The sequence below is a fragment of the Ranitomeya variabilis genome, chromosome 4 (genome assembly GCF_051348905.1).
Source record: "Ranitomeya variabilis isolate aRanVar5 chromosome 4, aRanVar5.hap1, whole genome shotgun sequence".
Classification (NCBI taxonomy): Eukaryota; Metazoa; Chordata; class Amphibia; order Anura; family Dendrobatidae; genus Ranitomeya; species Ranitomeya variabilis.
This window is the reverse complement of record NC_135235.1, coordinates 697,524,610-697,551,248: the sequence shown is the minus strand read 5'-3', so window position 1 is coordinate 697,551,248 and position 26,639 is coordinate 697,524,610. Positions and strand designations below refer to the sequence as shown.

General features: G+C 47.5%; 1 protein-coding gene across 2 annotated transcripts in view; it reads right to left on the bottom strand.

Moving 5' to 3' along the window:
* The window catches only part of LOC143767741 (uncharacterized), a 66,052-nt gene that overhangs the window by 38,499 nt on the left and 914 nt on the right, over window positions 1-26,639 (bottom strand). Inside the window, exon 1 of one of the 2 annotated variants that reach the window (XM_077256254.1) lies at window positions 911-968. The exons of the other annotated variant lie outside the window; for it this stretch is intronic. Coding sequence (XP_077112369.1) covers window positions 911-937 — 27 coding nt within the window. The 5' untranslated portion in view covers window positions 938-968. Of the gene's footprint in view, window positions 1-910; window positions 969-26,639 lie in introns of those variants that run through there. 2 annotated transcript variants of the gene reach the window in all.

Here is a 26,639-nt window from a genome sequence, read left to right as displayed (position 1 = left end):
GACATATTTGGTGTCTATGAACTCGTAATGACCTGGAGAATCACATTGGCAGGTCAGTTTTAGCATTTAGTGAGCCTAGCAAAAAAGCCAAACAAAGAACAAGTGTGGGATGGCACTTTTTTTGCAATTTCACTGCACTTGGAATTTTTTTCCTGTTTTCTAGTACACGACATGCTAAAACCAATGATGACGTTCAAAAGTGCAACTTGTCCCACAAAAAAATAAGCCCTCACATGGCCATATTGATGGAAAAATAAAAAAGTTATGGGTCAGGGAAGGAGGGGAGTGAAAAATGAGAACGCAAAAACGGAAAAGGGCAAGGTCGTGAAGGGGTTAAAATCTGACCTTGAAATTACAATATTAAAAAATGATCCGGATAAGATGAAATGAGGTTTAATATTGATAAATGTAGAGTAATGCACCTAGCACGGCAGACACTGTAACAGCTTTTAAAAAATGGCTGGATGATTTCCTCAGTACAAGTAACACTGTGGGTTATAGTTACATTAGTGACAAAATGAACAATTGGTGGAGAAAGGTTGAACTTGATGGACCTAGGTCGTTATTCAACCCATGTAACTAGGTTTATTGGCCGTCTAACAGCCGTGAGACATACGGGGCCCAAGCACACAGGATACTGGATCAAGGGCCGAGCGGCTCACTCATCACTAGTATCTACATTATTGTGCTGGGGCGGAACTAGGAGAGGAATCATCGCATTGTGGGAGAACTTCTCTGGGCTTCTGTCCTCTCATCCTGCAGGTGTCTGAGGACTTGGGAACCAGCGAAGCCGAATTCTGTCTACAGCTGTTACGTCACTGTTCACACCACACAGAGACCCCAAAAGCGTCTTCGTGCTGAAGGGGTTAATGTCCCCCGCGCTCAGTAATGGGGAATCTCCAGCACCTACCTCCACCTGCAGAGCCGCCCTCCACATATATGGTTGTTCTGTGTGCACAGGACCTGTGATGAGGTCACAGGAAGGGAGGAGTCAGGGAGTCACATGATCAGGGGCCTCAGGGAATGATAGCAGTGAAGACTAGGGTTGAGCGACTTTCATTTTTTTAAGATCGAGTCGGGTTTTATGAAACCCGACTTTGTCCAGAGTCGAGTCGAGTGCAGTCGGCCGATTATCGCTAAAAGTCGGGGATCGACCGAAACACGAAACCCAATGCAAGTCAATGGGGAAGTATAGTCGGCAGTGGAAACACCTACAGTGCCCATTTTAATGCCAAAAACATCCATTCTTGTTTTCTGAAGCTTGTCAATCTTAATTAACTTTATAATAATAGTTGGGCATTGGAAATTGGGGGTCATTTGGCAAAAGTTGTGGGGGGTAGGGCTGGTTGAAAGTTTTAGTGGGCCCAGGAAACGTGGACTACGTCACGGCGGTGGAGCAGGGAGAGGTAAGTATTTCAACGTTGCAAGTGCTGTGATCCTGAACAAGCAGGGGGGGCCACTCGTTCGCATTGGCACTGGCACAGGGCCCCTCAAAGTACAGCGCTGTGTGTTTGCATGGCGGGGGCGCCTCCCACCAGCAGCGACACTTTTGCGTACTCTGAGGGGCCCTGTGCCAGTGACGTCGCCAACGAGTATGCCCCCCCCCACCTGATGAAGGAACCTGCACTTTCATCTGCACCTTCCTCTTTGTCCCTGTGTAAGGTGGTATAACATGCGGGAAGGGGAACCTTACTTTCAGCAGGGTCAGAGTCTGGCTGTGTAGAGTGCAAGGGGAATGTAGTGGTCTAGAGCAATGTACCAGCAGACTCATGTAGCAGTGGCTGGGCAGTGGGCAGGATGAGGAGGAAACAGATATAGGGCCAAAGAATAAAGTGGGCTAAATGCAGTTCAAAATTGGTAACAGGACTAAACAGGCGGCATTGCTTTGTTGAGTGGAGTAGCAAACACAGGAGCAGCAGACACTGTTTTAAGGGCCCAAACACACTAATAGGCCAAATGCAGTTTAATATCTGCTACTGTAGGCCAAAAGCCAGAAGGTTGAAGCTCAGCTTTATTCAGTTGAGGACAAACACCAGGCAGGGGCAGACACCGTTAGTAGGCCGTAACCAAAGTTGAAGGCCAAATGCAGTTTAATATCTGATGATACTATAGGCCGAAAGCCAGTAGGTGGAAGCTCAGCTTTGTTCAGTGGAGGACAACACCAGGCAGGGGCAGACACCGTTAGTAGTCCGGAACCACCAATCTTTTAAAAACCAGCAGTTAATGAGAGCCAGTAGGTGGAAGCTCAGCTTTTTTCAGTGGAGGACAACACCAGGCAGGGGCAGACACCGTTAGTAGGCCGGAACCAAAGTTGAAGGCCAAATGCAGTTTAATATCTGATACTATAGGCCGAAAGCCAGAAGGTTGAAGCACAGCTTTATTCAGTTGAGGACAACACCAGGCAGGGGCAGACACCGTTAGTAGGCCGGAACCAAAGTTGAAGGCCAAATGCAGTTTAATATCTGATACTATAGGCCGAAAGCCAGAAGGTTGAAGCTCAGCTTTATTTAGTTGAGGACAAACACCAGGCAGGGGCAGACACCGTTAGTAGGCCCTAAACTTTTTTTTTTTAAATCTTAATAAGATCAAGAAGGTAGAAGCTCAGCTTTGTTCAGTAGAGGACAACACCAGGCAGGGGCAGACACCGTTAGTAGGCCATAAACACCCAATTTTTTTTTTTTTAATCTTAATCAGGAACAGAAGGTTGAAGCTCAGCTTTGTTCAGTGGAGGACAACACCAGGCAGGGGCAGACACCGTTAGTAGGCCATAAACACCCAATTTTTTTTTTTAAATCTTAATCAGGAACAGAAGGTTGAAGCTCAGCTTTGTTCAGTGGAGGACAACACCAGGCAGGGGCAGACACCGTTAGTAGGCCGGAACCACCAATCTTGTAAAAAACACCACTTAATGAGAGCCAGAAGGTGGAAACTCAGCTTTGTTCAGTGGAGGACAACTTGAATTAGGGACTGCAGACAGACTTACCAGGCTGTCCCCTGTGTGGACCATGCATCCAATACATTAACCCATTGCGCCACAAAGGACACGTAACCTTCCGTGGCCATGCCTACAGGTCCATGTGTCTGTTGTCAGGTGTACCTTTGGACTCACAGATTGACAGAGTGCATGGGCAATGCGGTCTTTAACATGCTAGTGGAGGGGTGGGATGGCTTTTCTCGCAAAAGAATTGTCAACTGGGTAGCTCATAGCATGGTACCGCGTAGTCCATCATGGCTTTATTAATATTAAATAAAATTAAAAAAAGGCTCTATGCACTGTAAAATAGGTTTCAAGGGGTACACGGGCAGCAGTGGTCTGGTCAGCGGTGGCCTAGTGGAAGGAGGGACCGCAGACAGGCTTCGAAGGCCTAACATAATAAAATGGGCTGGCTGTAGGCAATTTAAAATTGGTTCCAGGGGTACACGGGCAGCAGTGGTCTGGTCAGTGGTGGCCTAGTGGAAGGAGGGACCGCAGACAGGCTTCGAAGGCCTAACATAATAAAATGGGCTGGCTGTAGGCACTTTATAATTGGTTCCAGGGGTACACGGGCAGCAGTGGTCTGGTCAATGGTGGCCTAGTGGAAGAAGGGACCGCAGACAGGCTTCGAAGGCCTAACATAATAAAATGGGCTGGCTGTAGGCACTTTAAAATTGGTTCCAGGGGTACACGGCGGCAGCATTAGACAGGTCAGTGGAGGCCTAGTGGAAGGAGGGACCGCAGACAGGCTTCGAAGGCCTAACATAATAAAATGGGCTGGCTGTAGGCAATTTAAAATTGGTTCCAGGGGTACACGGGCAGCAGTGGTCTGGTCAGTGGTGGCCTAGTGGAAGAAGGGACCGCAGACAGGCTTCGAAGGCCTAACATAATAAAATGGGCTGGCTGTAGGCACTTTAAAATTGGTTCCAGGGGTACACAGGCAGCAGTGGTCTGGTCAGTGGTGGCCTAGTGGAAGAAGGGACCGCAGACAGGCTTCGAAGGCCTAACATAATAAAATGGGCTGGCTGTAGGCAATTTAAAATTGGTTCCAGGGGTACACGGCGGCAGCATTAGACAGGTCAGTGGAGGCCTAGTGGAAGAAGGGACCGCAGACAGGCTTCGAAGGCCTAACATAATAAAATGGGCTGGCTGTAGGCAATTTAAAATTGGTTCCAGGGGTACACGGGCAGCAGTGGTCTGGTCAGTGGTGGCCTAGTGGAAGAAGGGACCGCAGACAGGCTTCGAAGGCCTAACATAATAAAATGGGCTGGCTGTAGGCAATTTAAAATTGGTTCCAGGGGTACACGGGCAGCAGTGGTCTGGTCAGTGGTGGCCTAGTGGAAGAAGGGACCGCAGACAGGCTTCGAAGGCCTAACATAATAAAATGGGCTGGCTGTAGGCACTTTAAAATTGGTTCCAGGGGTACACAGGCAGCAGTGGTCTGGTCAGTGGTGGCCTAGTGGAAGAAGGGACCGCAGACAGGCTTCGAAGGCCTAACATAATAAAATGGGCTGGCTGTAGGCAATTTAAAATTGGTTCCAGGGGTACACGGGCAGCAGTGGTATGGTCAGTGGTGGCCTAGTGGAAGAAGGGACCGCAGACAGGCTTCGAAGGCCTAACATAATAAAATGGGCTGGCTGTACGCACTTTAAAATTGGTTACAGGGGTACACGGGCAGCAGTGGTCTGGTCAGTGGAGGCCGATTGTAATGAGTGTCTGCCAGTTAGTAGTCCAAAACAATAAATAAATGTGAATGTCTCGCATTAAAACAAAACGAAAACACTAAAGGGTGCAATCATTAGGTTCAGGGGTGGGATCCTCTGCGTAGTTTCAGACCTACTAATTTAGCGAAAGTATTTAATGTGGTAAATAGAGGACACTGGCCCTGACTATGTTAAGTACCATCATACATGTCAACACAATGGTATTGTCAGTGGCAGGAATGGAAGGATGTCAGCGCATAGACTAAACATTGGTGGAAGTGTGAGAGATAACTGTGGAAGTGGTAGAGCAATGTTTGACCTGGGGGTGGGTGAACTCTCTTGTGGCCGGCGGTACAGGCCCAGGGCCCCTCATGTTACAACAGTGTGTCTAACGTTGGGTGCGCACCACCACCGCCAGAGACACTTTATTGTACTATGAGGGACCCATTAGCAATGCCGTCGACCAAAAGCGAGCACACCCACCTCTTCAGACAAACAGCAGTCTCACGGGTGCTTGCACCAAGTTGCGTTACCACGGCCCCGTGTGGGGAGTTTGGCCATTTAGGGAGGTGTAAACATGTCGTATGCTGAACAATCAGCTGCAGCAAATTAGACATTAGACAAGCAATTCACAGTAGTCCACAGGCAAGAGCTTTTCCTAGGAAAGCTAGGTGTCGGCGGGGCTAGGTGGGGCAAAAGATTTCGAAATCCAGTTGTGGTTCATTTTAATGAATGTTAGATCATCAACATTTTGGGTAGCCAGACGAGTCCTTTTTTCGGTTAATATTGAACCTGCAGCACTGAATACTCTTTCTGACAGGACACTAGCTGCCGGGCAAGCAAGCTCCTGCAATGCATATTCTGCCAATTCGGGCCAGGTGTCTAATTTTGATGCCCAGTAATCAAATGGGAATGACGGTTGAGGGAGAACATCGATAAGGGATGAAAAATAGTTAGTAACCATACTGGACAAATGTTGCCTCCTGTCACTTTCAATTGATGCAGCAGTACCTGTCCTGTCTGTGGTCATAGCAAAATCACTCCACAACCTGGTCAGAAAACCCCTCTGTCCAACGCTACTTCTGATGTGTGCACCCCTAACACTCCTGGTCTGCTGCCCCCTGGAGCTCGTGTGAGAACGATCACGTGCGCTGTGTGCTGGGAATGCCTGAAGCAAACGGTCAACAAGAGTTGATTGTTTGGTTGCTAATATTAGTTCCAAGTTCTCATGTGGCATAATATTTTGCAATTTGCCTTTATAGCGTGGATCAAGGAGGCAGGCCAACCAGTAATCGTCATCGTTCATCATTTTAGTAATGCGTGTGTCCCTTTTGAGGATACGTAAGGCATAATCCGCCATGTGGGCCAAAGTTCCAGTTGTCAAATCTCCGGTTGTGATTGGTTGAGGGGCAGTTTCAGGCAAATCTACGTCAATTGTGTCCCTCAAAAAACCAGAACCCGGCCTTGCCACGCAACCAATTTCCAGTGCCCCCGGGAAAGCTTCCTCATTAAAAATATACTCATCCCCATCATCCTCCTCGTCCTCCACCTCCTCTTCGCCCGCTACCTCGTCCTGTACACTGCCCTGACCAGACAATGGCTGACTGTCATCAAGGCTTTCCTCTTCCTCTGGTGCAGACGCCTGATCCTTTATGTGCGTCAAACTTTGCATCAGCAGACACATTAGGGGGATGCTCATGCTTACTATGGCGTTGTCTGCACTAACCAGCCGTGTGCATTCCTCAAAACACTGAAGGACTTGACACATGTCTTGTATCTTCGACCACTGCACACCTGACAACTCCATGTCTGCCATCCTACTGCCTGCCCGTGTATGTGTATCCTCCCACAAAAACATAACAGCCCGCCTCTGTTGGCACAGTCTCTGAAGCATGTGCAGTGTTGAGTTCCACCTTGTTGCAACGTCTATGATTAGGCGATGCTGGGGAAGGTTCAGAGACCGCTGATAGGTCTGCATACGGCTGGAGTGTACAGGCGAACGTCGGATATGTGAGCAAAGTCCACGCACTTTGAGGAGCAGGTCGGAGAACCCAGGATAAGTTTTCAATAAGCACTGCACCACCAGGTTTAAGGTGTGAGCCAGGCAAGGAATGTGTTTCAGTTGGGAAAGGGAGATGGCAGCCATGAAATTCCTTCCGTTATCACTGACTACCTTGCCTGCCTCAAGATCTACTGTGCCCAGCCACGACTGCGTTTCTTGTTGCAAGAACTCGGACAGAACTTCCGCGGTGTGTCTGCTGTCGCCCAAACACTTCATAGCCAATACAGCCTGCTGACGCTTGCCAGTAGCTGACCCATAATGGGACAACTGGTGTGCAACACTGTCATCTGCCGATGGAGTGGTTGGCCGACTGCGGTCTGTGGAAGAGCTGTCGCTTCTGCAGGAGGACGAGGAGGAGGAGGAGGGGGTGCGAACGCCTACAGCCAAATGTTTCCTAGACCGTGGGCTAGGCACAACTGTCCCGAAATTGATGTCCCCTGTGGACCCTGCATCCACCACATTCACCCAGTGTGCCGTGATGGACACATAACGTCCCTGGCCATGCCGACTGGTCCATGCATCTGTAGTCAGGTGCACCTTTGTACTCACAGATTGCCTGAGTGCATGGACGATGCACTGTTTAACATGCTGGTGCAGGGCTGGGATGGCTTTTCTGGAAAAAAAGTGTCGACTGGGTAGCTCGTATCGTGGTTCAGTGTACTCCATCAGGGCTTTGAAAGCTTCGCTTTCAACTAACCGGTAGGGCATCATCTCTAACGAGATTAGTCTAGCTATGTGGGCGTTAAAACCCTGTGTACGCGGATGTGAGGATAAGTACTTCCTTTTTCTAACCAGAGTCTCATGTAGGGAGAGCTGGACAGGAGAGCTGGAGAACGTGGAACTTTCGGGTGTGCCGGTGGACATGGCAGACTGAGAGACGGTTGGAGATGGTATTGTTTCCGCCGGTGTCCTAGATGCAATATTTCCTCCTACAAAACTGGCGATTCCGTGACCCTGACTGCTTTTGGCTGGCAAACAAACCTGCACAGATACTGCCGGTGGTGTGGAAAATGGTGGCCTTACAGTGACGGAAGGGATGTTGCGTTGCTGACTAGCTTCATTGGCCGAGGGTGCTACAACCTTAAGGGACGTTTGGTAGTTAGTCCAGGCTTGAAAATGCATGGTGGTTAAGTGTCTATGCATGCAACTAGTATTGAGACTTTTCAGATTCTGACCTCTGCTTAAGCTAGTTGAACATTTTTGACAGATGACTTTGCGCTCATCAATTGGATGTTGTTTAAAAAAATGCCAGACTGCACTCTTCCTAGCATCGTATCCCTTTTCAGGGATTGCAGACTGAGCTTTAACCGGATGGCCACGCTGTCCTCCAACAGGTTTTGGCTTTGACACGCGTTTTGGGCCAGATACGGGCCCGGCAGATGGAACCTGTTGCGATGTTGATGCCTGCTGCGGCCCCTCCTCCACCTCCGCTTCTGAACTACTGCTGCCTGCACCCTGTTCCCCCAATGGCTGCCAATCGGGGTCAACAACTGGGTCATCTATTACCTCCTCTTCGAGCTCGTGTGCAACTTCGTCTGTGTCACCGTGTCGGTCGGTGGTATAGCGTTCGTGGCGGGGCAACATAGTCTCATCTGGGTCTGATTGTGGATCAGTACCCTGAGAGGGCAATGTTGTGGTCTGAGTCAAAGGACCAGCATAGCAGTCTGGCTGTGGCTGTGCATCAGTGCACTCCATGTGAGAATCTACTTGTAATGGGCATGGGCTGTTAAGTGTTTCACTTTCTAAGCCAGGGACGGTATGTGTAAAGAGCTCCATGGAGTAACCCGTTGTGTCGCCTGCTGCATCCTTCTCTCTTGTTGTTGTTTTTGCTGAAGAGGACAAGGAAGCGACTTGTCCCTGACCGTGAACATCCACAAGCGACGCGCTGCTTTTACATTTACCAGTTTCACAAGAGGAGGCAAAAGAGCTAGAGGCTGAGTCTGCAATGTAAGCCAAAACTTGCTGTTGCTGCTCCGGCTTTAAAAGCGGTTTTCCTACTCCCAGAAAAGAGAGCGTTCGAGGCCTTGTGTAGCCAGACGACGAACCTGGCTCCACAGCTCCAGACTTTGTTGTAATATTTTTTACCCCACGACCACCTGATGCTCCACTACCACTATCATCATTACCAGCTGACAATGAACGCCCACGGCCACGATGACCTCTTGCACCAGACTTCCTCATCGTTTTAAAAACTTAACCAAAGTAACTTCATTTGTTGCTGTCAAACAACTTACACGGTGAGCAATAACTTCAGTATGATTTCAATATCCCTTTACAGGTTGGTGAGACCACAAGGAAAATCAGGCACAATGTTACACACTCTGTTTTCTGTGGCACCAAATCACAGAGATGCCACACACGCAGGACTGTCACTCAAGCACAAATGTCAATATTAATTTTCCACCTTTTTTTTTTTTTTTTTTCAGGGAGACTTTAGAAACCAAATAAAATAAAATGTTTTTTTTCAGGGACAATTTAGAAACCAAAGCAAAAAAATAAATAGGCTTTCTATGGCCCACTGAGTGAGAGATGGCACACACAGGAGTCAGGAGTGGCACACAAGCCCTGAGGCCAATATTTTTCTCCCACTGATTGATGTAGTGTTTTTTTTTTTTTCAGGTAGATTTTAGAACCCAAATCAAGCAAAAAAATAAATAGGCTTTCTATGGCCCACTGAGTGAGAGATGGCACACACAGGAGTCAGGAGTGGCACACAGGCCCTGAGGCCAATTTTTTTCTCCCACTGATTGATGTAGTGTTTTTTTTTTTTCAGGTAGATTTTAGAACACAAATCAAGCAAAAAAATAAATAGGCTTTCTATGGCCCACTGAGTGAGAGATGGCACACACAGGAGTCAGGAGTGGCACACAGGCCCTGAGGCCAATTTTTTTCTCCCACTGATTGATGTAGTGTTTTTTTTTTTTCAGGTAGATTTTAGAACACAAATCAAGCAAAAAAATAAATTGGCTTTCTATGGCCCACTGAGTGAGAGATGGCACATACAGGAGTCAGGAGTGGCACACAAGCCCTGAGGCCAATTTTTTTCTCCCACTGATTGATGTAGTGTTTTTTTTTTTTAGGTAGATTTTAGAACCCAAATCCAGCAAAAAAAATAAATAGGCTTTCTATGGCCCACTGAGTGAGAGATGGCACACACAGGAGTCAGGAGTGGCACACAAGCCCTGAGGCCAATATTTTTCTCCCACTGATTGATGTAGTGTTTTTTTTTTTCAGGTAGATTTTAGAACACAAATCAAGCAAAAAAAATAAATAGGCTTTCTATGGCCCACTGAGTGAGAGATGGCACACACAGGAGTCAGGAGTGGCACACAAGCCCTGAGGCCAATATTTTTCTCCCACTGATTGATGTAGTGTTTTTTTTCAGGTAAATTTTAGAACCCAAATCAAGCAAAAAAATAAACAGGCTTTCTATGGCCCACTGAGTGAGAGATGGCACACACAGGAGTCAGGAGTAACACACAAGCCCTGAGGCCAATTTTTTTCTCCCACTGATTGATGTAGTGTTTTTTTTTTTTCAGGTAGATTTTAGAACCCAAATCAAGCAAAAAAAAAAAAAGGCTTTCTATGGCCCACTGAGTGAGAGATGGCACACACAGGAGTCAGGAGTGGCACACAAGCCCTGAGGCCAATATTTTTCTCCCACTGATTGATGTAGTGTTTTTTTTTTTTCAGGTAGATTTTTGAACACAAATCAAGCAAAAAAATAAATAGGCTTTCTATGGCCCACTGAGTGAGAGATGGCACACACAGGAGTCAGGAGTGGCACACAAGCCCTGAGGCCAATATTTTTCTCCCACTGATTGATGTAGTGTTTTTTTTTTCAGGTAGATTTTAGAACCCAAATCAAGCAAAAAAATAAATAGGCTTTCTATGGCCCACTGAGTGAGAGATGGCACACACAGGAGTCAGGAGTGGCACACAAGCCCTGAGGCCAATATTTTTCTCCCACTGATTGATGTAGTGTTTTTTTTCAGGTAAATTTTAGAACCCAAATCAAGCAAAAAAATAAACAGGCTTTCTATGGCCCACTGAGTGAGAGATGGCACACACAGGAGTCAGGAGTAGCACACAAGCCCTGAGGCCAATTTTTTTCTCCCACTGATTGATGTAGTGTTTTTTTTTTCAGGTAGATTTTAGAACCCAAATCAAGCAAAAAAAAAAAATAGGCTTTCTATGGCCCACTGAGTGAGAGATGGCACACACAGGAGTCAGGAGTGGCACACAAGCCCTGAGGCCAATATTTTTCTCCCACTGATTGATGTAGTGTTTTTTTTTTTTCAGGTAGATTTTTGAACACAAATCAAGCAAAAAAATAAATAGGCTTTCTATGGCCCACTGAGTGAGAGATGGCACACACAGGAGTCAGGAGTGGCACACAAGCCCTGAGGCCAATATTTTTCTCCCACTGATTGATGTAGTGTTTTTTTTTCAGGTAGATTTTAGAACCCAAATCAAGCAAAAAAATAAATAGGCTTTCTATGGCCCACTGAGTGAGAGATGGCACACACAGGAGTCAGGAGTGGCACACAAGCCCTGAGGCCAATATTTTTCTCCCACTGATTGATGTAGTGTTTTTTTTCCAGGTAGATTTTAGAACCCAAATCAAGCAAAAAAATAAATAGGCTTTCTATGGCCCAGTGAGTGACAGATGGCACACACACAGGGATAGCACTCTAGCAGAAATGCCAATCTTAATCTCCCACAAAAAAAAAAAAAAAACAGGGACTGTCCTACAATTACTATCTCCCTGCAGTAATCTCAGCCAGGTATGGCAGGCAGCAATAAGGAGTGGACTGATGCACAAATTAAATAAAAAGTGTGGACAAACAAAAAAGATAGCTGTGCAGAAAGGAAGGAACAAGAGGATTTGTGCTTTGAAAAAAGCAGTTGGTTTGCACAGTGGCGTACACACACAGGCACAGCAATGCAGCTATCAGGGAGCCTTCTAGGGCAGCCCAATGAGCTACAGCGCTGAGGAAAAAAAAAAAAATTAGCTTCCACTGTCCCTGCACACCGAAGGTGGTGTTGGACAGTGGAAATCGCCACAGCACAAGCGGTTTGGTGGTTAATGGACCCTGCCTATCGCTATCCCTGCTTCTGACGAAGCTGCAGCAACCTCTCCCTAAGCTCAGATCAGCAGCAGTGAGATGGCGGTCGGCGGGAACGCCCCTTTATAGCCCCTGTGACGCCGCAGACAGCAAGCCAATCACTGCAATGCCCTTCTCTAAGATGGTGGGGACTGACATCTATGTCATCACGCTGCCCACACTCTGCGTTCACCTTCATTGGCTGAGAAATGGCGCTTTTCGTGTCATTGAAACGCGACTTTGGCGCAAAAGTCGCGTACCGCATGGCCGACCACGCACAGGGGTCGGATCGGGTTTCATGAAACCCGACTTTGCCAAAAGTCGGCGACTTTTGAAAATGAACGACCCGTTCCGCTTAACCCTAGTGAAGACCCTACATGGAAACTTCTCCTCAGTGACATTTCCGCCATTATTCCCCCTCACTACTGGCACAATTACCCCGAGCCGCCTTTTCTACACAGTGTTATGTGTGGAATGTAACGTGTGATTTCTCTGCTTGGAGACAAATAGACCCCACACATGAGGGAATTATCACCAGTTACCGGACGTCTACTACAGCTCTGGCAAAAACTAAGAGACCACCACATCAAATCCCTGTCATGGGCAGCCCAATCTCCAGACCTGAACCCCATTGAAAACCTCTGGAATGTAATTAAGAGGATGATGGATAGTCGCAAGTAGGGTTGAGCGAAACGGATCGGTCATTTTCATAAGTCGCCGACTTTTGGCAAAGTCGGGTTTCATGAAATCCGATCGGATCACAGCGTGGGATCGGCCATGCGGTACACGATCTTCGCGCCAAAGTCGCGTTTCATATGACGCTTAAAGCGCCATTTCTCAGCCAATGAAGGAGGACGCAGAGTGTGGGCAGCGTGATGACATAGGTCCTGGTCCCCACCATCTTAGAGAAGGGCATGGCAGTGATTGGCTTGCTTTCTGCGGCGTCACGGGCTATAAAGGGGCGTTCCCACCGACCGCCATCTTACTGCTGCTGATCTGAGCATAGGGAGAGGTTGCTGTTGCTAAGTCAGAAGCAGTGATAGTGTTAGGGAGGGTACATTAACCCCCAAACCGCTTGTGCTGTAGCGATTTCCACTGTCCAACACCACCTTTTCTTTGCAGGGACAGTGGAGGCAAGATTTCTGTGCAACAGCTGTGTAGCTTATAAGGCTCTCTGATCCCTGTGTTGCTGTGTGTACGCCGCTGTGCAAACCAACTGCTTTTTTCAAAGCACAAATCCTGCTGCTCATTCCTTTCTGCACAGCTATCTTGTTTGTTTGTCCTCATTTTTTGTGTGCAGCACTCCTTTTTATTGCTGCCTGCCATACTTTTCAGAGATTATTGTAGGGAGATAGTAATTGTAGTACAGTCCTTTTTTTTTTTTTTATATATCTTCCAGCCACTGAAACTGTGTAGTGTAAAACAGTGGGCCTGTATTTTTCTGCACTATCCCACACCTAAGAAGGGAGATTGATATTGCCAATCAGTGCATCTGTGCCAGTGCTGTCTGTGGTATCTGTCTTTCATTTTGTGCCACAGAAACTATACTGTGATATACTGGGCTTGATTAAATCACTTGTCTCCCCAAAAAGAAAAAAAAAATTAAAATAAAGGGAGAATAATCTTGCCAAATCTGTGCATCTGTGCCAGTGCTGTCTGTGGTATCTGTCATTCTTTTTGTGCCACAGAAAATATACTGTGATATAGTGGGCCTGATTTATTCACTTGTCTCCCATCTAAAAAAAGAAATTAAAATAAAGGGAGAATAATCTTGCCAAATCTGTGCCAGTGCTGTCTGCGGTATCTGTCATTCATTTTGTGCCACAGAAAATATACTGTGATATAGTGGGCCTGATTTATTCACTTGTCTCCCATATAAAAAAAAATGAAAATAAGGGGAGAATAATCTTGCCAAATCTGTGCATCTGTGCCAGTGCTGCCTGTGGTATCTGCCATTCATTGTGTGCCACAGGAAATATACAGTGATATAGTGGGCCTGATTAAATCACTTGTCTCCCATATAAAAAAAAAAATTAAAATAAAGGGAGAATAATATAGCCATATCTCTGCATCTGTGCCAGTGCTGTCTGTGGTATCTGCCATTCATTTTGTGCCACAGGAAATATACTGTGATATAGTGGCCCTGATTAAATCCTGCATTCTCCCACACATAAAGAGGGACATTTCTATTCCCAGTGTGTGCATCTGCGTCAGTCCTGTTAGTGCCATATCTGCCAGCCTCTTTCTGCCAATCAAACTGTGTAGTGTAATCCAGTGGGCCTGATTTTTCCCTGTATTCTCCCACACATAAAGAGGGAGATTTCTATTGCCAGTGTGTGCATCTGCGTGTGTTAGTCCTGTTAGTGGCATATCTGCCAGCCTCTTTCTGCCAATCAAACTGTGTAGTGTAATCCAGTGGGCCTGATTGTTCCCTGCATTCTCCCACACCTAAAGAGGGAGATTTCTATTGCCAGTGTGTGCATCTGCGTGTGTTAGTCCTGTTAGTGGCATATCTGCCAGCCTATTTCTGCCAATCAAACTGTGTAGTATAATCCAGTGGGCCTGATTTTTCCCTGCATTCTCCCATATATAAAGAGGGACATTTCTATTGCCAGTGTGTGCATCTGTGTCAGTCCTGTTAGTGTCATATCTGCCAGCCTCTTTCTGCCCATCAAACAGTGTAGTGTAATCCAGTGGGCCTGATTTTTCCCTGCATTCTCCCATACATAAAGAGGGAGATTTCTATTGCCAGTGTGTGCATCTGCGTCACTCCTGTTACTGGCATATCTGCCAGCCTCTTTCTGCCAATCAAACTGTGTAGTGTAATACAGTGGGCCTGATTTTTCCCTGCATTCTCCCACACATAAAGAGGGAGATTTCTATTGCCAGTGTGTGCATCTGCGTCAGTCCTGCTAGTGGCATATCTGCCAGCCTCTTTCTGCCAATCAAACTGTGTAGTGCAATCCAGTGGGCCCGATTGTTCCCTGCATTCTCCCACACATAAAGAGGGAGATTTCTATTGCCAGTGTGTGCATCTGCGTCAGTCCTGCTAGTGGCATATCTGCCAGCCTCTTTCTGCCAATCAAACTGTGTAGTGCAATCCAGTGGGCCCGATTGTTCCCTGCATTCTCCCACACATAAAGAGGGAGATTTCTATTGCCAGTGTGTGCATCTGTGTCACTCCTGTTAGTGTCATATCTGCCAGCCTCTTTCTGCCAATCAAACCGTGTAGTGTAATCCAGTGGGCCTGATTTTTCCCTGCATTCTCCCATATATAAAGAGGGACATTTCTATTGCCAGTGTGTGCATCTGCATCAGTCCTGTTAGTGTCATATCTGCCAGCCTCTTTCTGACAATCAAACAGTGTAGTGTAATACAGTGGGCCTGATTTTTCCCTGCATTCTCCCACACATAAAGAGGGACATTTCTATTGCCAGTGTGTGCATCTGCGTCACTCCTGTTAGTGTCATATCTGCCAGCCTCTTTCTGCCAATCAGTGTAGTGTAATACAGTGGACCTGATTTTTTCCTGCATTCTCCCACACATAAAAAAGGGAGATGTAAATTCACAACAAGTTCACGTACATCTTCTACCTGGTTTTACAGGACCACATAACGGATGTTAGTTTGGTTAAATTTTCCCAAGAATGAGGAAGTCTGGTGGAAGAGGTCGTGGCCGTGGGCGGTCATTGCCAGCTGGTAATGATGGTAGTGGTGGTGGTCGTGGAGCATCAGGTGGTCGTGGGAAAAGCAATATAGCCCCTGTCTCGAGTTGTTGAGCCAGCATCATCGTCTGGCTACACAAGGCCTCGAAGGCTCCCTTTTCTGGGAGTAGGAAAACCGCTTTTGAAGCCGGAGCAGCAGGAACAAGTATTGGCTTTCATTGCTGACTCTGCCTCTAGCTCTTTCGCCTCCTCCTCGGAAAGTGCCAAATGTCAGAGCAGTGCGTCGTCAGTGGATGCTCCCGGTCAGGAACAAGTCGCTTCCTTGTGTCCTTCACCCAGAACAACAGTGAAGGATGCGTTAGGCGACACAACAGGTTACTCCATGGAGCTCTTTACACATACAGTGCCTGAGTTAGAAAGGGAAATTGTTAACAGGCCATGCCCATTACAAGATGAATCGGACATGGAGTGCACAGATGCACAGCCACAGCCAGATTATTATGCTGTTCCTTTGACTCAGATCAGAACATTGCCCTCGCAGTGTACTGATCCAGAATCTGACCCCCGATGAGACTATGGAGCCCCGTCATGAAAGCTATAGCACCGGCTTACACGGTGACCCAGAGGAAGGTGCACAGGACAGAGAAGAGGAGGTCATAAATGACCCAGTTGTTGAGCCCGATTGGCAGCCATTGGGGGAACAGGGTGCAGGCGGCAGTAGCTCTGAAGCGGAGGAGGAGGAGCCGCAGCAGGCATCATCATCGCAACAGGTTCCATCTGGCAGGCCCGTATCTGGCCAAAAACGTGTGGCAAAACCAGTTGTAGGACAGCGTGGCCATCCGGTTAAAGTAGCTCAGTGTGCAATGCCTGAAAAGGTATCCGATAGTAGGAAGAGTGCAGTCTGGAAATTTTTTAACCAAGATCCCAATGATCAGTGCAAAGTCATCTGTAAGAAATGCTCAAGGACCTTCAGCAGAGGTCAGAATGTTAAAAATCTAAATACAAGTTGCATGCGTAGACATTTAACCACCATGCACTTGCAAGCAAACTACCAAACGTCCGTTAACGTTGTAGCACCCTCTCACAATGAAGCTAGTCAGCAACGTGACATCCCTTCCCTCACTGTAATCCAACCGTTTACCACACCACCTGCAGGTAATGTGGCGGTTTCATCGCAAGGCCAAAGCAGTCAGGGAATCACCAGGTTCGTGGTAGGAAAAACAGTATGTAGGGCAACAGCAAGAATACCATCACCAACCCTCTCTCAGTCACCCATGTCCACCGGCACCCCCGCTAGTTCCACCATATGCAGCTCTCCAGTCCAGCTCACCCTACATGAGACTCTCGTTAGGAAAAGGAAGTACTCATCCTCGCATCCGCGTACACAGGGTTTGAACACCCACATTGCTAGACTAATCTCGTTAGAGATGATGCCCTACCGGTTAGTTGAAAGCGAAGCTTTCAAACACCTGATGGACGATGCCGTACCACCCTACGAGCTACCCAGTCGACACTTCTTTTCGAGAAAAGCCATCCCAGCCCTCCACCAGCATGTAAAAGACAGCATTGTCCATGCGCTCAGGAAATCTGTGAGTAGAAAGGTGCACCTGACAACAGATGCATGGACCAGTAGGCATGGCCAGGGGCGTTACGTCTCCATCACGGCACACTGGGTTAATGTGGTGGATACAGGGTCCACAGGGGACAGTAATATTGGGACAGTTCTGCCTAGCCAACGGTCTAGGAAACAGTTGGCTGTAGGCGTTCGTCCCCCCTCCTCCTCCTCGTCCTCCAGCAGAAGCGAGAGCTCGTCCACAGACCGCAGTCGCGCGTCCACTCCAGCCGCAGCTGCCACTGTTGCACACAAGGTGTCCAATTATGGAACAGCTAGTGGCAAGCGTCAGCAGGCTGTATTGGCAATGAAGTGTTTGGGCGACAACAGACACACCGCGGAAGTTCTGTCTGAGTTCTTGCAGCAAGAAACTCAGTCATGGCTGGGCACTGTACATCTTGAGGCAGGCAAGGTAGTGAGTGATAACGGAAGGAATTTTATGGCTGCCATAGCCCTTTCACAACTGAAACACATTCCTTGCCTGGCTCACACCTTAAACCTGGTGGTGCAGTGCTTCCTGAAAAGTTATCCGGGGTTACCCGACCTGCTGCTGAAAGTGCGCAGACTTTGCTCTCACATCCGCCGTTCGCCCGTAAACTCCAGCCGTATGCAGAACCATCAGCGGTCTTTGAACCTTCCCCAGCATCGCCTAATCATCGACGTTGCAACAAGGTGGAACTCCACGCGGCACATGCTTCATAGACTGTGCGAACAGAGGCGTGCTGTTATGTATTTGTGGGAGGATACACATACATGGGCAGGCAGTTGGATGGCAGACATGGAGTTGTCAGCTGTGCAGTGGTCGAAGCTCCAAGACTTGTGTCAAGTCCTTCAGTGTTTTGAGGAATGCACACGGCTGGTTAGTGCAGACAACGCCGTAATAAGCATGAGCATCCCCCTAATGCGTCTGCTGATGCAAAGTTTGACGCACATAAAGGAGCAGGCGTCTGCAGCCGAGGACGAGGGAACCCTTGATGACAGTCAGCCATTGTCTGCTCAGGGAAGTCTACAGGACGAGGTGGCGGGCGAAGAGGAGGAGGACAAGGAGGATGATGGGGATGAGTATTTTTTGGATGAGGAAGCTTCTCAGGGGGCAATAGAAAGTGCTGGCGGTGCAAGGCCGGGTTCAGGGTTTTTGAGGGAGACAAGTGACGTTGATTTGCCCGAAAGTGCTCCTCAACCCAGCATATGCACTGACTTGACAACTGGAACATTGGCCCACATGGCGGATTATGCCTTGTGTATCCTCAAAAGGGACCCACGCATTATAAAAATGATGACCGATGACGATTACTGGTTGGCCTGCCTCCATGATACTCGCTATAAAGGCAAATTGCAAAATATCATGCCACATGAGAACCTCAAACAAATATTGGCAACCAAACAAGCTACTCTTGTAGACCGTTTGATTCAGGCATTCCCAGCACACAGCGCCGGTGATGGTTTTCACACGAGCTGCAGGGGGCAACAGGGCAGAGGTGTTAGAGGTGCACAAATCAGAAGTGGCGTAGGACAGAGGGGTTTTCTGACCAGGTTGTGGAGTGATTTCGCAATGACCGCAGACACGACAGGTACTGCAGCATCAATTCAAAGTGGCAGGAGACAACATTTGTCCAGTATGGTTACTAACTATTTTTCCTCCATTACCGATGTTCTCCCTCAACCGTCATTCCCCTTTGATTACTGGGCATCCAAAATAGACACCTGGCCTGAATTGGCCGAATATGCATTGCAGGAGCTTGCTTGCCCAGCAGTTAGTGTGCTATCAGAAAGAGTATTCAGTGCTGCTGGTTCAATACTGACCGAAAAAAGGACTCGTCTGGCTACCCAAAATGTTGATGATCTAACCTTCATTAAAATGAACCACTCATGGATTTCAAATTATTTTGCCCCGCCTTTCCCGGCTGACACCTAGCTTTCCTGTAAAAAGATCTTGCTGTGGGACTAGTGTTACTGACTGTTCCAATCTCTTAATTTGCAGCTGCTGTTTGTCCAGCATACGACATGTTTACACCTCCCTAAATGGCCTAACTCCCCCCACGGGGCCGTGGTCTCGCCACTTGGCGCAAGCACCCGTCAGAGTGCCGTTTGTCTGAAGAGGTGGGTGTGCCCACTTTTGGTCGACGGCACTGACACTGGGTCCCTCATAGTACAATGAAGTGTCTCTGGTGGTGGTGGCGCACACCCAACGTCAGACACACCGTTGTAACATGAGGGGCCCTGGGCTTGTACCGCCGGCCAGGAGAGAGTTTCCCCCCCCAGGTCAAACAGTGCTCTACCACTTGCAAAATTATCTCTCGCTGCTCCACCACTGTTTAGTCTATGCGCTGAAATCCTTCCATGCCTGGCACAGAGAATAACAATTTTTTGACATGTATGATGCTAGTTAAAATAGTCAGGGGCCCTGTCCTACATTTACACCAGTAAATACTTTGCGCCAAATTACAATGTCTGAAAGTCAGCATAGGAGCACACCCCTGTACCTAAGTATGCCACCTTTTTTTTTTTTTGGTTTTGTTTTTTTTTTGGGAGACATTAACATCTATTTAGTTTTTGGGAGTACTTACTGTGTCAGACACTCCTTCCAATTGTCCTCCGCTGACCACACCAATGCTGCCTGTGTACCCCTGCCACATAATGGAAGCTGCATAGAGCCTATTTTATTATTTTGGGCCTAGGAAGTCTGTCTGCGGTCCCTCCTTCCAATTGTCCTCCGCTGACCACACCAATGCTGCCTGTGTACCCCTGCCACATAATGGAAGCTGCATATAGCCTATTTTATTATTTTGGGCCTAGGAAGTCTGTCTGCGGTCCCTCCTTCCAATTGTCCTCCGCTGACCACACCAATGCTGCCTGTGTACCCCTGCCACATAATGGAAGCTGCATATAGCCTATTTAATTATTTTAGGCCTAGGAAGTCTGTCTGTGGTACCTCCTTGCAATTGTCCTCCGCTGAACACACCAATGCTGCCTGTGTACCCCTGCCACATAATGGAAGCTGCATATAGCCTATTTTATTATTTTAGGCCTAGGAAGTCTGTCTGCGGTCCCACCTTCCAATTGTCCTCCGCTGACCACACCAATGCTGCTTTGTACCCCTGCCACATAATGGAAGCTGCATAGAGCCTATTTTATTATTTTGGGCCTAGGAAGTCTGTCTGCGGTCCCTCCTTCCAATTGTCCTCCGCTGACCACACCAATGCTGCCTGTGTACCCCTGCCACATAATGGAAGCTGCATATAGCCTATTTAATTATTTTAGGCCTAGGAAGTCTGTCTGCGGTACCTCCTTCCAATTGTCCTCCGCTGACCACACCAATGCTGCCTGTGTACCCCTGCCACATAATGGAAGCCGCATATAGCCAGCCGCATATAGCCTATTTTATTATTTTAGGCCTAGGAAGTCTGTCTGCGGTCCCTCCTTCCAATTGTCCTCCGCTGAACACACCAATGCTGCCTGTGTACCCCTGCCACATAATGGAAGCTGCATATAGCCTATTTAATTATTTTAGGCCTAGGAAGTCTGTCTGCGGTACCTCCTTGCAATTGTCCTCCGCTGAACACACCAATGCTGCCTGTGTACCCCTGCCACATAATGGAAGCTGCATATAGCCTATTTTATTATTTTAGGCCTAGGAAGTCTGTCTGCGGTCCCACCTTCCAATTGTCCTCCGCTGACCACACCAATGCTGCTTTGTACCCCTGCCACATAATGGAAGCTGCATAGAGCCTATTTTATTATTTTGGGCCTAGGAAGTCTGTCTGCGGTCCCTCCTTCCAATTGTCCTCCGCTGACCACACCAATGCTGCCTGTGTACCCCTGCCACATAATGGAAGCTGCATATAGCCTATTTAATTATTTTAGGCCTAGGAAGTCTGTCTGCGGTCCCTCCTTCCAATTGTCCTCCGCTGACCACACCAATGCTGCCTGTGTACCCCTGCCACATAATGGAAGCCGCATATAGCCAGCCGCATATAGCCTGTTTTATTATTTTAGTCCTAGGAAGTCTGTCTGCGGTCCCTCCTTCCAATTGTCCTCCGCTGACCACACCAATGCTGCCTGTGTACCCCTGCCACATAATGGAAGCTGCATATAGCCTATTTAATTATTTTAGGCCTAGGAAGTCTGTCTGCGGTACCTCCTTCCAATTGTCCTCCGCTGACCACACCAATGCTGCCTGTGTACCCCTGCCACATAATGGAAGCCGCATATAGCCAGCCGCATATAGCCTATTTTATTATTTTAGGCCTAGGAAGTCTGTCTGCGGTCCCTCCTTCCAATTGTCCTCCGCTGAACACACCAATGCTGCCTGTGTACCCCTGCCACATAATGGAAGCTGCATATAGCCTATTTAATTATTTTAGGCCTAGGAAGTCTGTCTGCGGTACCTCCTTGCAATTGTCCTCCGCTGAACACACCAATGCTGCCTGTGTACCCCTGCCACATAATGGAAGCTGCATATAGCCTATTTTATTATTTTAGGCCTAGGAAGTCTGTCTGCGGTCCCACCTTCCAATTGTCCTCCGCTGACCACACCAATGCTGCTTTGTACCCCTGCCACATAATGGAAGCTGCATAGAGCCTATTTTATTATTTTGGGCCTAGGAAGTCTGTCTGCGGTCCCTCCTTCCAATTGTCCTCCGCTGACCACACCAATGCTGCCTGTGTACCCCTGCCACATAATGGAAGCTGCATATAGCCTATTTAATTATTTTAGGCCTAGGAAGTCTGTCTGCGGTCCCTCCTTCCAATTGTCCTCCGCTGACCACACCAATGCTGCCTGTGTACCCCTGCCACATAATGGAAGCCGCATATAGCCAGCCGCATATAGCCTATTTTATTATTTTAGGCCTAGGAAGTCTGTCTGCGGTCCCTCCTTCCAATTGTCCTCCGCTGAACACACCAATGCTGCCTGTGTACCCCTGCCACATAATGGAAGCTGCATATAGCCTATTTTATTATTTTAGGCCTAGGAAGTCTGTCTGCGGTCCCTCCTTCCAATTGTCCTCCGCTGACCACACCAATGCTGCCTGTGTACCCCTGCCACATAATGGAAGCCGCATATAGCCAGCCGCATATAGCCTGTTTTATTATTTTAGTCCTAGGAAGTCTGTCTGCGGTCCCTCCTTCCAATTGTCCTCCGCTGAACACACCAATGCTGCCTGTGTACCCCTGCCACATAATGGAAGCTGAATATAGCCTATTTTATTATTTTAGGCCTAGGAAGTCTGTCTGCGGTACCTCCTTCCAATTGTCCTCCGCTGAACACACCAATGCTGCCTGTGTACCCCTGCCACATAATGGAAGCTGCATATAGCCTATTTTATTATTTTAGGCCTAGGAAGTCTGTCTGCGGTCCCTTCTTCCAATTGTGCTCCGCTGAACACACCAATGCTGCCTGTGTACCCCTGCCACAAAATGGAAGCTGCATATAGCCTATTTTATTATTTTGGGCCTAGGAAGTCTGTCTGCGGTCCCTCCTTCCAATTGTCCTCCGCTGACCACACCAATGCTGCCTGTGTACCCCTGCCACATAATGGAAGCTTCATATAGCCTATTTTATTATTTTAGGCCTAGGAAGTCTGTCTGCGGTCCGTCCTTCCTATTGTCCTCCGCTGACCACACCAATGCTGCCTGTGTACCCCTGTAGCCAAATTTAAGCTGCATAGAGCCTATTTTATTATTTTGGGCCTAGGAAGCCTGTCTGCGGTCCCTCCTTCCATTTGTCCTCCGCTGACCACACCAATGCTGCCTGTGTACCCCTGTAACCAATTTAAAACTGCATAGAGCCAACTTTTTTAGTTAACACATACTACCTTTGTCTGTCTGCGCCACTCAATCAAGCTGTCCTCCACTGAAAAAGCTGAGCTTCAACCTTCAGGCTCTCATTAAGTAGTTGTTAATGTAACACTGCATTTGCCCTACTACTTTGGTTGGGGCCTAGTAACGGTGTCTGCCGCTCCTTGGTGTTCTCCTCCTCCTTGGTGTTCTCCTCCAGGTTTCTTTGTCTGAGCTTCAACCTCCAGGCTCTCATTAAGTAGTTGTTTATATAAGACAGCAGTTGCCCTACTACTTTGGTTGGGGCCTAGTAACGGTGTCTGCCGCTCCTTGGTGTTCTCCTCCTCCTTGGTGTTCTCCTCCAGATTTCCTTGTCTGAGTTTCAACCATCAGGCTCTCATTAGGTAGTTGTTTATATAAGACAGCAGTTGCCCTACTACTTTGGTATATTATAGTTGAGCTCAGTCCTCAAAAAATTTTTAGAAAAGAAAGCACAGGGATGCACCCTATCTTCCCCCTCCTGGGACAGAACTGCCCCCACCCCTACTGATGAGGCATCCACCTCTACCAAAAACGGCTTAATCTCATCTGTCTGGATCAAAACAGGAGCAGAGCTAAACCTCTCCTTGAGATGCTCAAAAGCCTTAAGAACCTCAGTCGACCATTGGACAATATTAGAACCCTTCTTGGTGAGGTCACTTATAGGTTTAACGATAACAGAAAAATTCTTTATGAATTTTCTATAATAGCAAACCCTAAAAATCTTTGAACCAACTTTAAACATTCAGGCCTAGGCCATTCCAAAACTGCCTGAACTTCACCGGGTCCATCTCAAACCCATCACTGGAGACAAAGTACAACAAAAAACTAATTTTCTGGACCGCAAACTCGCACTTCTTCAATTTAGCAAAGAGTGTGTTTTCGCTCAAAATCTGTAAAACTTTGCGGACTCTCTGCCATTGCGACTCCAGATCAGGTGAGTAAATCAAAATATCATCCAAATAAACAATAACACTTCTACTGATCAACGGCCTCAGAATGTCAATAATAAAATTTTGATAAAACGCCGGCGTTTTTTGACACAAAAATCCTACGGCCACAGGGGACTTAGAGGGTCCTCTCGGGAATCATCAGATTAAATAAACAACTCTTAGGGAGTGTAGCACCTGGAACGAACTCAATAGCGCAATCTTAATCTCTATGGGGTGGTAGAGCTTGCGACTCAACTTCTGAAAATACCCTCCAGAAATCCTGAATGGCTTCAGGTAGCTCCCTCTTCACAATAGCAGCAACATGAACATTACAGTATTTACCATAACACCCCTGACCCCAGGACCTTATAGTACTAGGCGACCAGTCCAGCAAAGGATTGTGCAGGATGACTGGGAAAGGCAATTTAGCAAGAACAAACAAGTCTATACACTCCTGATTATTATTATTTTATTATTATTTATTATTATAGCGCCATTTATTCCATGGCGCTTTACATGTGAGGAGGGGTATACATAATAAAAACAGGTACTATAATCTTGAACTATACAAGTCACAACTTGTACAGGAGGAGAGAGGACCCTGCCTGCGAGGGCTCACAATCTACAAGGGATGGGTGAGGATACAGTAGGTGAGGATAGAGCTGGTCGTGCAGTGGTTTGGTCGATCGGTGGTTACTGCAGGTTGTAGGCTTGGCGGAAGAGGTAGGTCTTCAGGTTCTTTTTGAAGGTTTCGATGGTAGGTGAGAGTCCGAGATGTTGTGGTAGAGAGTTCCAGAGTAGGGGTGATGCGCGAGAGAAATCTTGTATGCGATTGTGGGAAGAGGAGATAAGAGGAGAGTAGAAAAGGAGATCTTGTGAGGATCGGCGGTTGCGTGCAGGAAAGTACCGGGATACGAGGTCACAGATATATGGAGGAGACAGGTTGTGGATGGCTTTGTATGTCATGGTTAGGCTTTTGTACTGGAGTCTCTGGGTAATGGGGAGCCAGTGAAGGGATTGACAGAGGGGAGAGGCCGGGAAATAGTGGGGGGACAGGTGGATTAGTCGGGCAGCAGAGTTTAGAATAGATTGGAGGGGTGCGAGAGTGTTAGAGGGAAGGCCACAGAGCAGGAGGTTACAGTAGTCAAGGCGGGAGATGATGAGGGCATGGACTAGGGTTTTTGCAAATTCTTGGTTTAGGAATGTACGGATCCGTGAAATATTTTTGAGTCGAAGGCGGCAGGAAGTGGAAAGGACTTGGATGTGCGGTTTGAAGGAGAGATCAGTGTCAAGGATTACCCCGTGACAGCGAGCTTTTGCGACTGGGGAGAGTGGGCAGCCGTTTACTGTAATGGATAGGTTCGTTTGGGGGGGTCGCGTGAGATGGGGGAAAGACAATGAATTCTGTTTTGTCCATGTTAAGTTTTAGAAATCTAGCGGAGAAGAAGGATGAAATAGCGGATAGACATTGAGGGATTCTGGTTAGTAGGGTGGTGATATCTGGTCCAGAGATGTAGATCTGTGTGTCATCAGCATAGAGATGATACTGAAAACCGTGAGATGAGCTGTCTCAGGCTAAAAGTGTAAATGAAGAAGAGCAGGGGCCCTAGAACTGAACCATGCGGGACTCCGACAGATAGGGGGCGAGGTGAGGAGGTGGTGTGTAAATGGGAGACGCTGAATGTTCGGTCAGTTAGGTATGACGAGATCCAGGATAGGGCCAAGTCAGTGATGCCAAGGGATGAGAGGATCTGTAGTAATAGGGAATGGTCCACTGTGTTAAAGGCAGAGGACAGATCCAGGAGGAGGATAGAGTAGTGTCGCTTCCTCTTGGCAGTTAATAGGTCATTGGTGACCTTAGTTAGGGCAGTTTCAGTGGAGTGGTGTGACCGGAAACCTGATTGTAAGCGGTCGAAGAGGGAGCAGGAAGATAGATAGGAGGACAGTTCAAGATGGATGTGTTTTCCAGTAATCTTGAGGCATAGGGGAGAAGTGATATAGGACGATAGCTAGATACAGAGGATGGGTCAAGAGAGGGCTTTTTGACTATAGGTGTGATTGAGGCATGTTTAAAACTTGAGGGGAAAACACCAGTTGTTAGTGATAGGTTGAAGAGATGGGTTAGAGTTTGGATAAAGACTGTGGCGAGGTTTGGGATGAAGTGGGATGGGAGTGGGTCAAGTGCACAGGTGGTGAGATGCGATCTTGAGAGTAGAGTGGAGAGTCGATCTTCTGTAATGGTGGAGAAGTTGGTTTTGGAGGTGGAGGGCTGGGTAGTTGGGAGGAAGGGTTCTGGGGGTTGTCGACTAAAACTGTCTCTGATGTTCTCAATCTTCTGCTGGAAAAATGAGGCAAAGTCTTCAGCTGAGATGAGTTGGGAGGGAGGAGGTGCTGGGGACGGAGGAGAGAGTTGAAGGTGTTCCATATTTACAATAAGTGGAAAACCTGTGACCTTTTGAGAAACGCACCCATGCTCCAGTTGAGTGTTATCAATCATCAAAACAGGAAAAGGAGATGACAATGGTTCAGAATCAAATTTATATTTGTGTAGAAATTGTTGATCAGTCAAATTAAGTGCAGAACTACAATCCACCATTACCTGAAAATCAATGGAATGACCACAATATGTGGTATTACAAGAAAAAAAAAACGCGGGCTGTAAAAATGCAATACGAACGGGAGTGTTGCTCCTACTGACATTTTTTTTCACTTCCTTAGTCAATCCTTGCATTGCTTAATAAAATGGTCAGCCTTACCACAATACAAG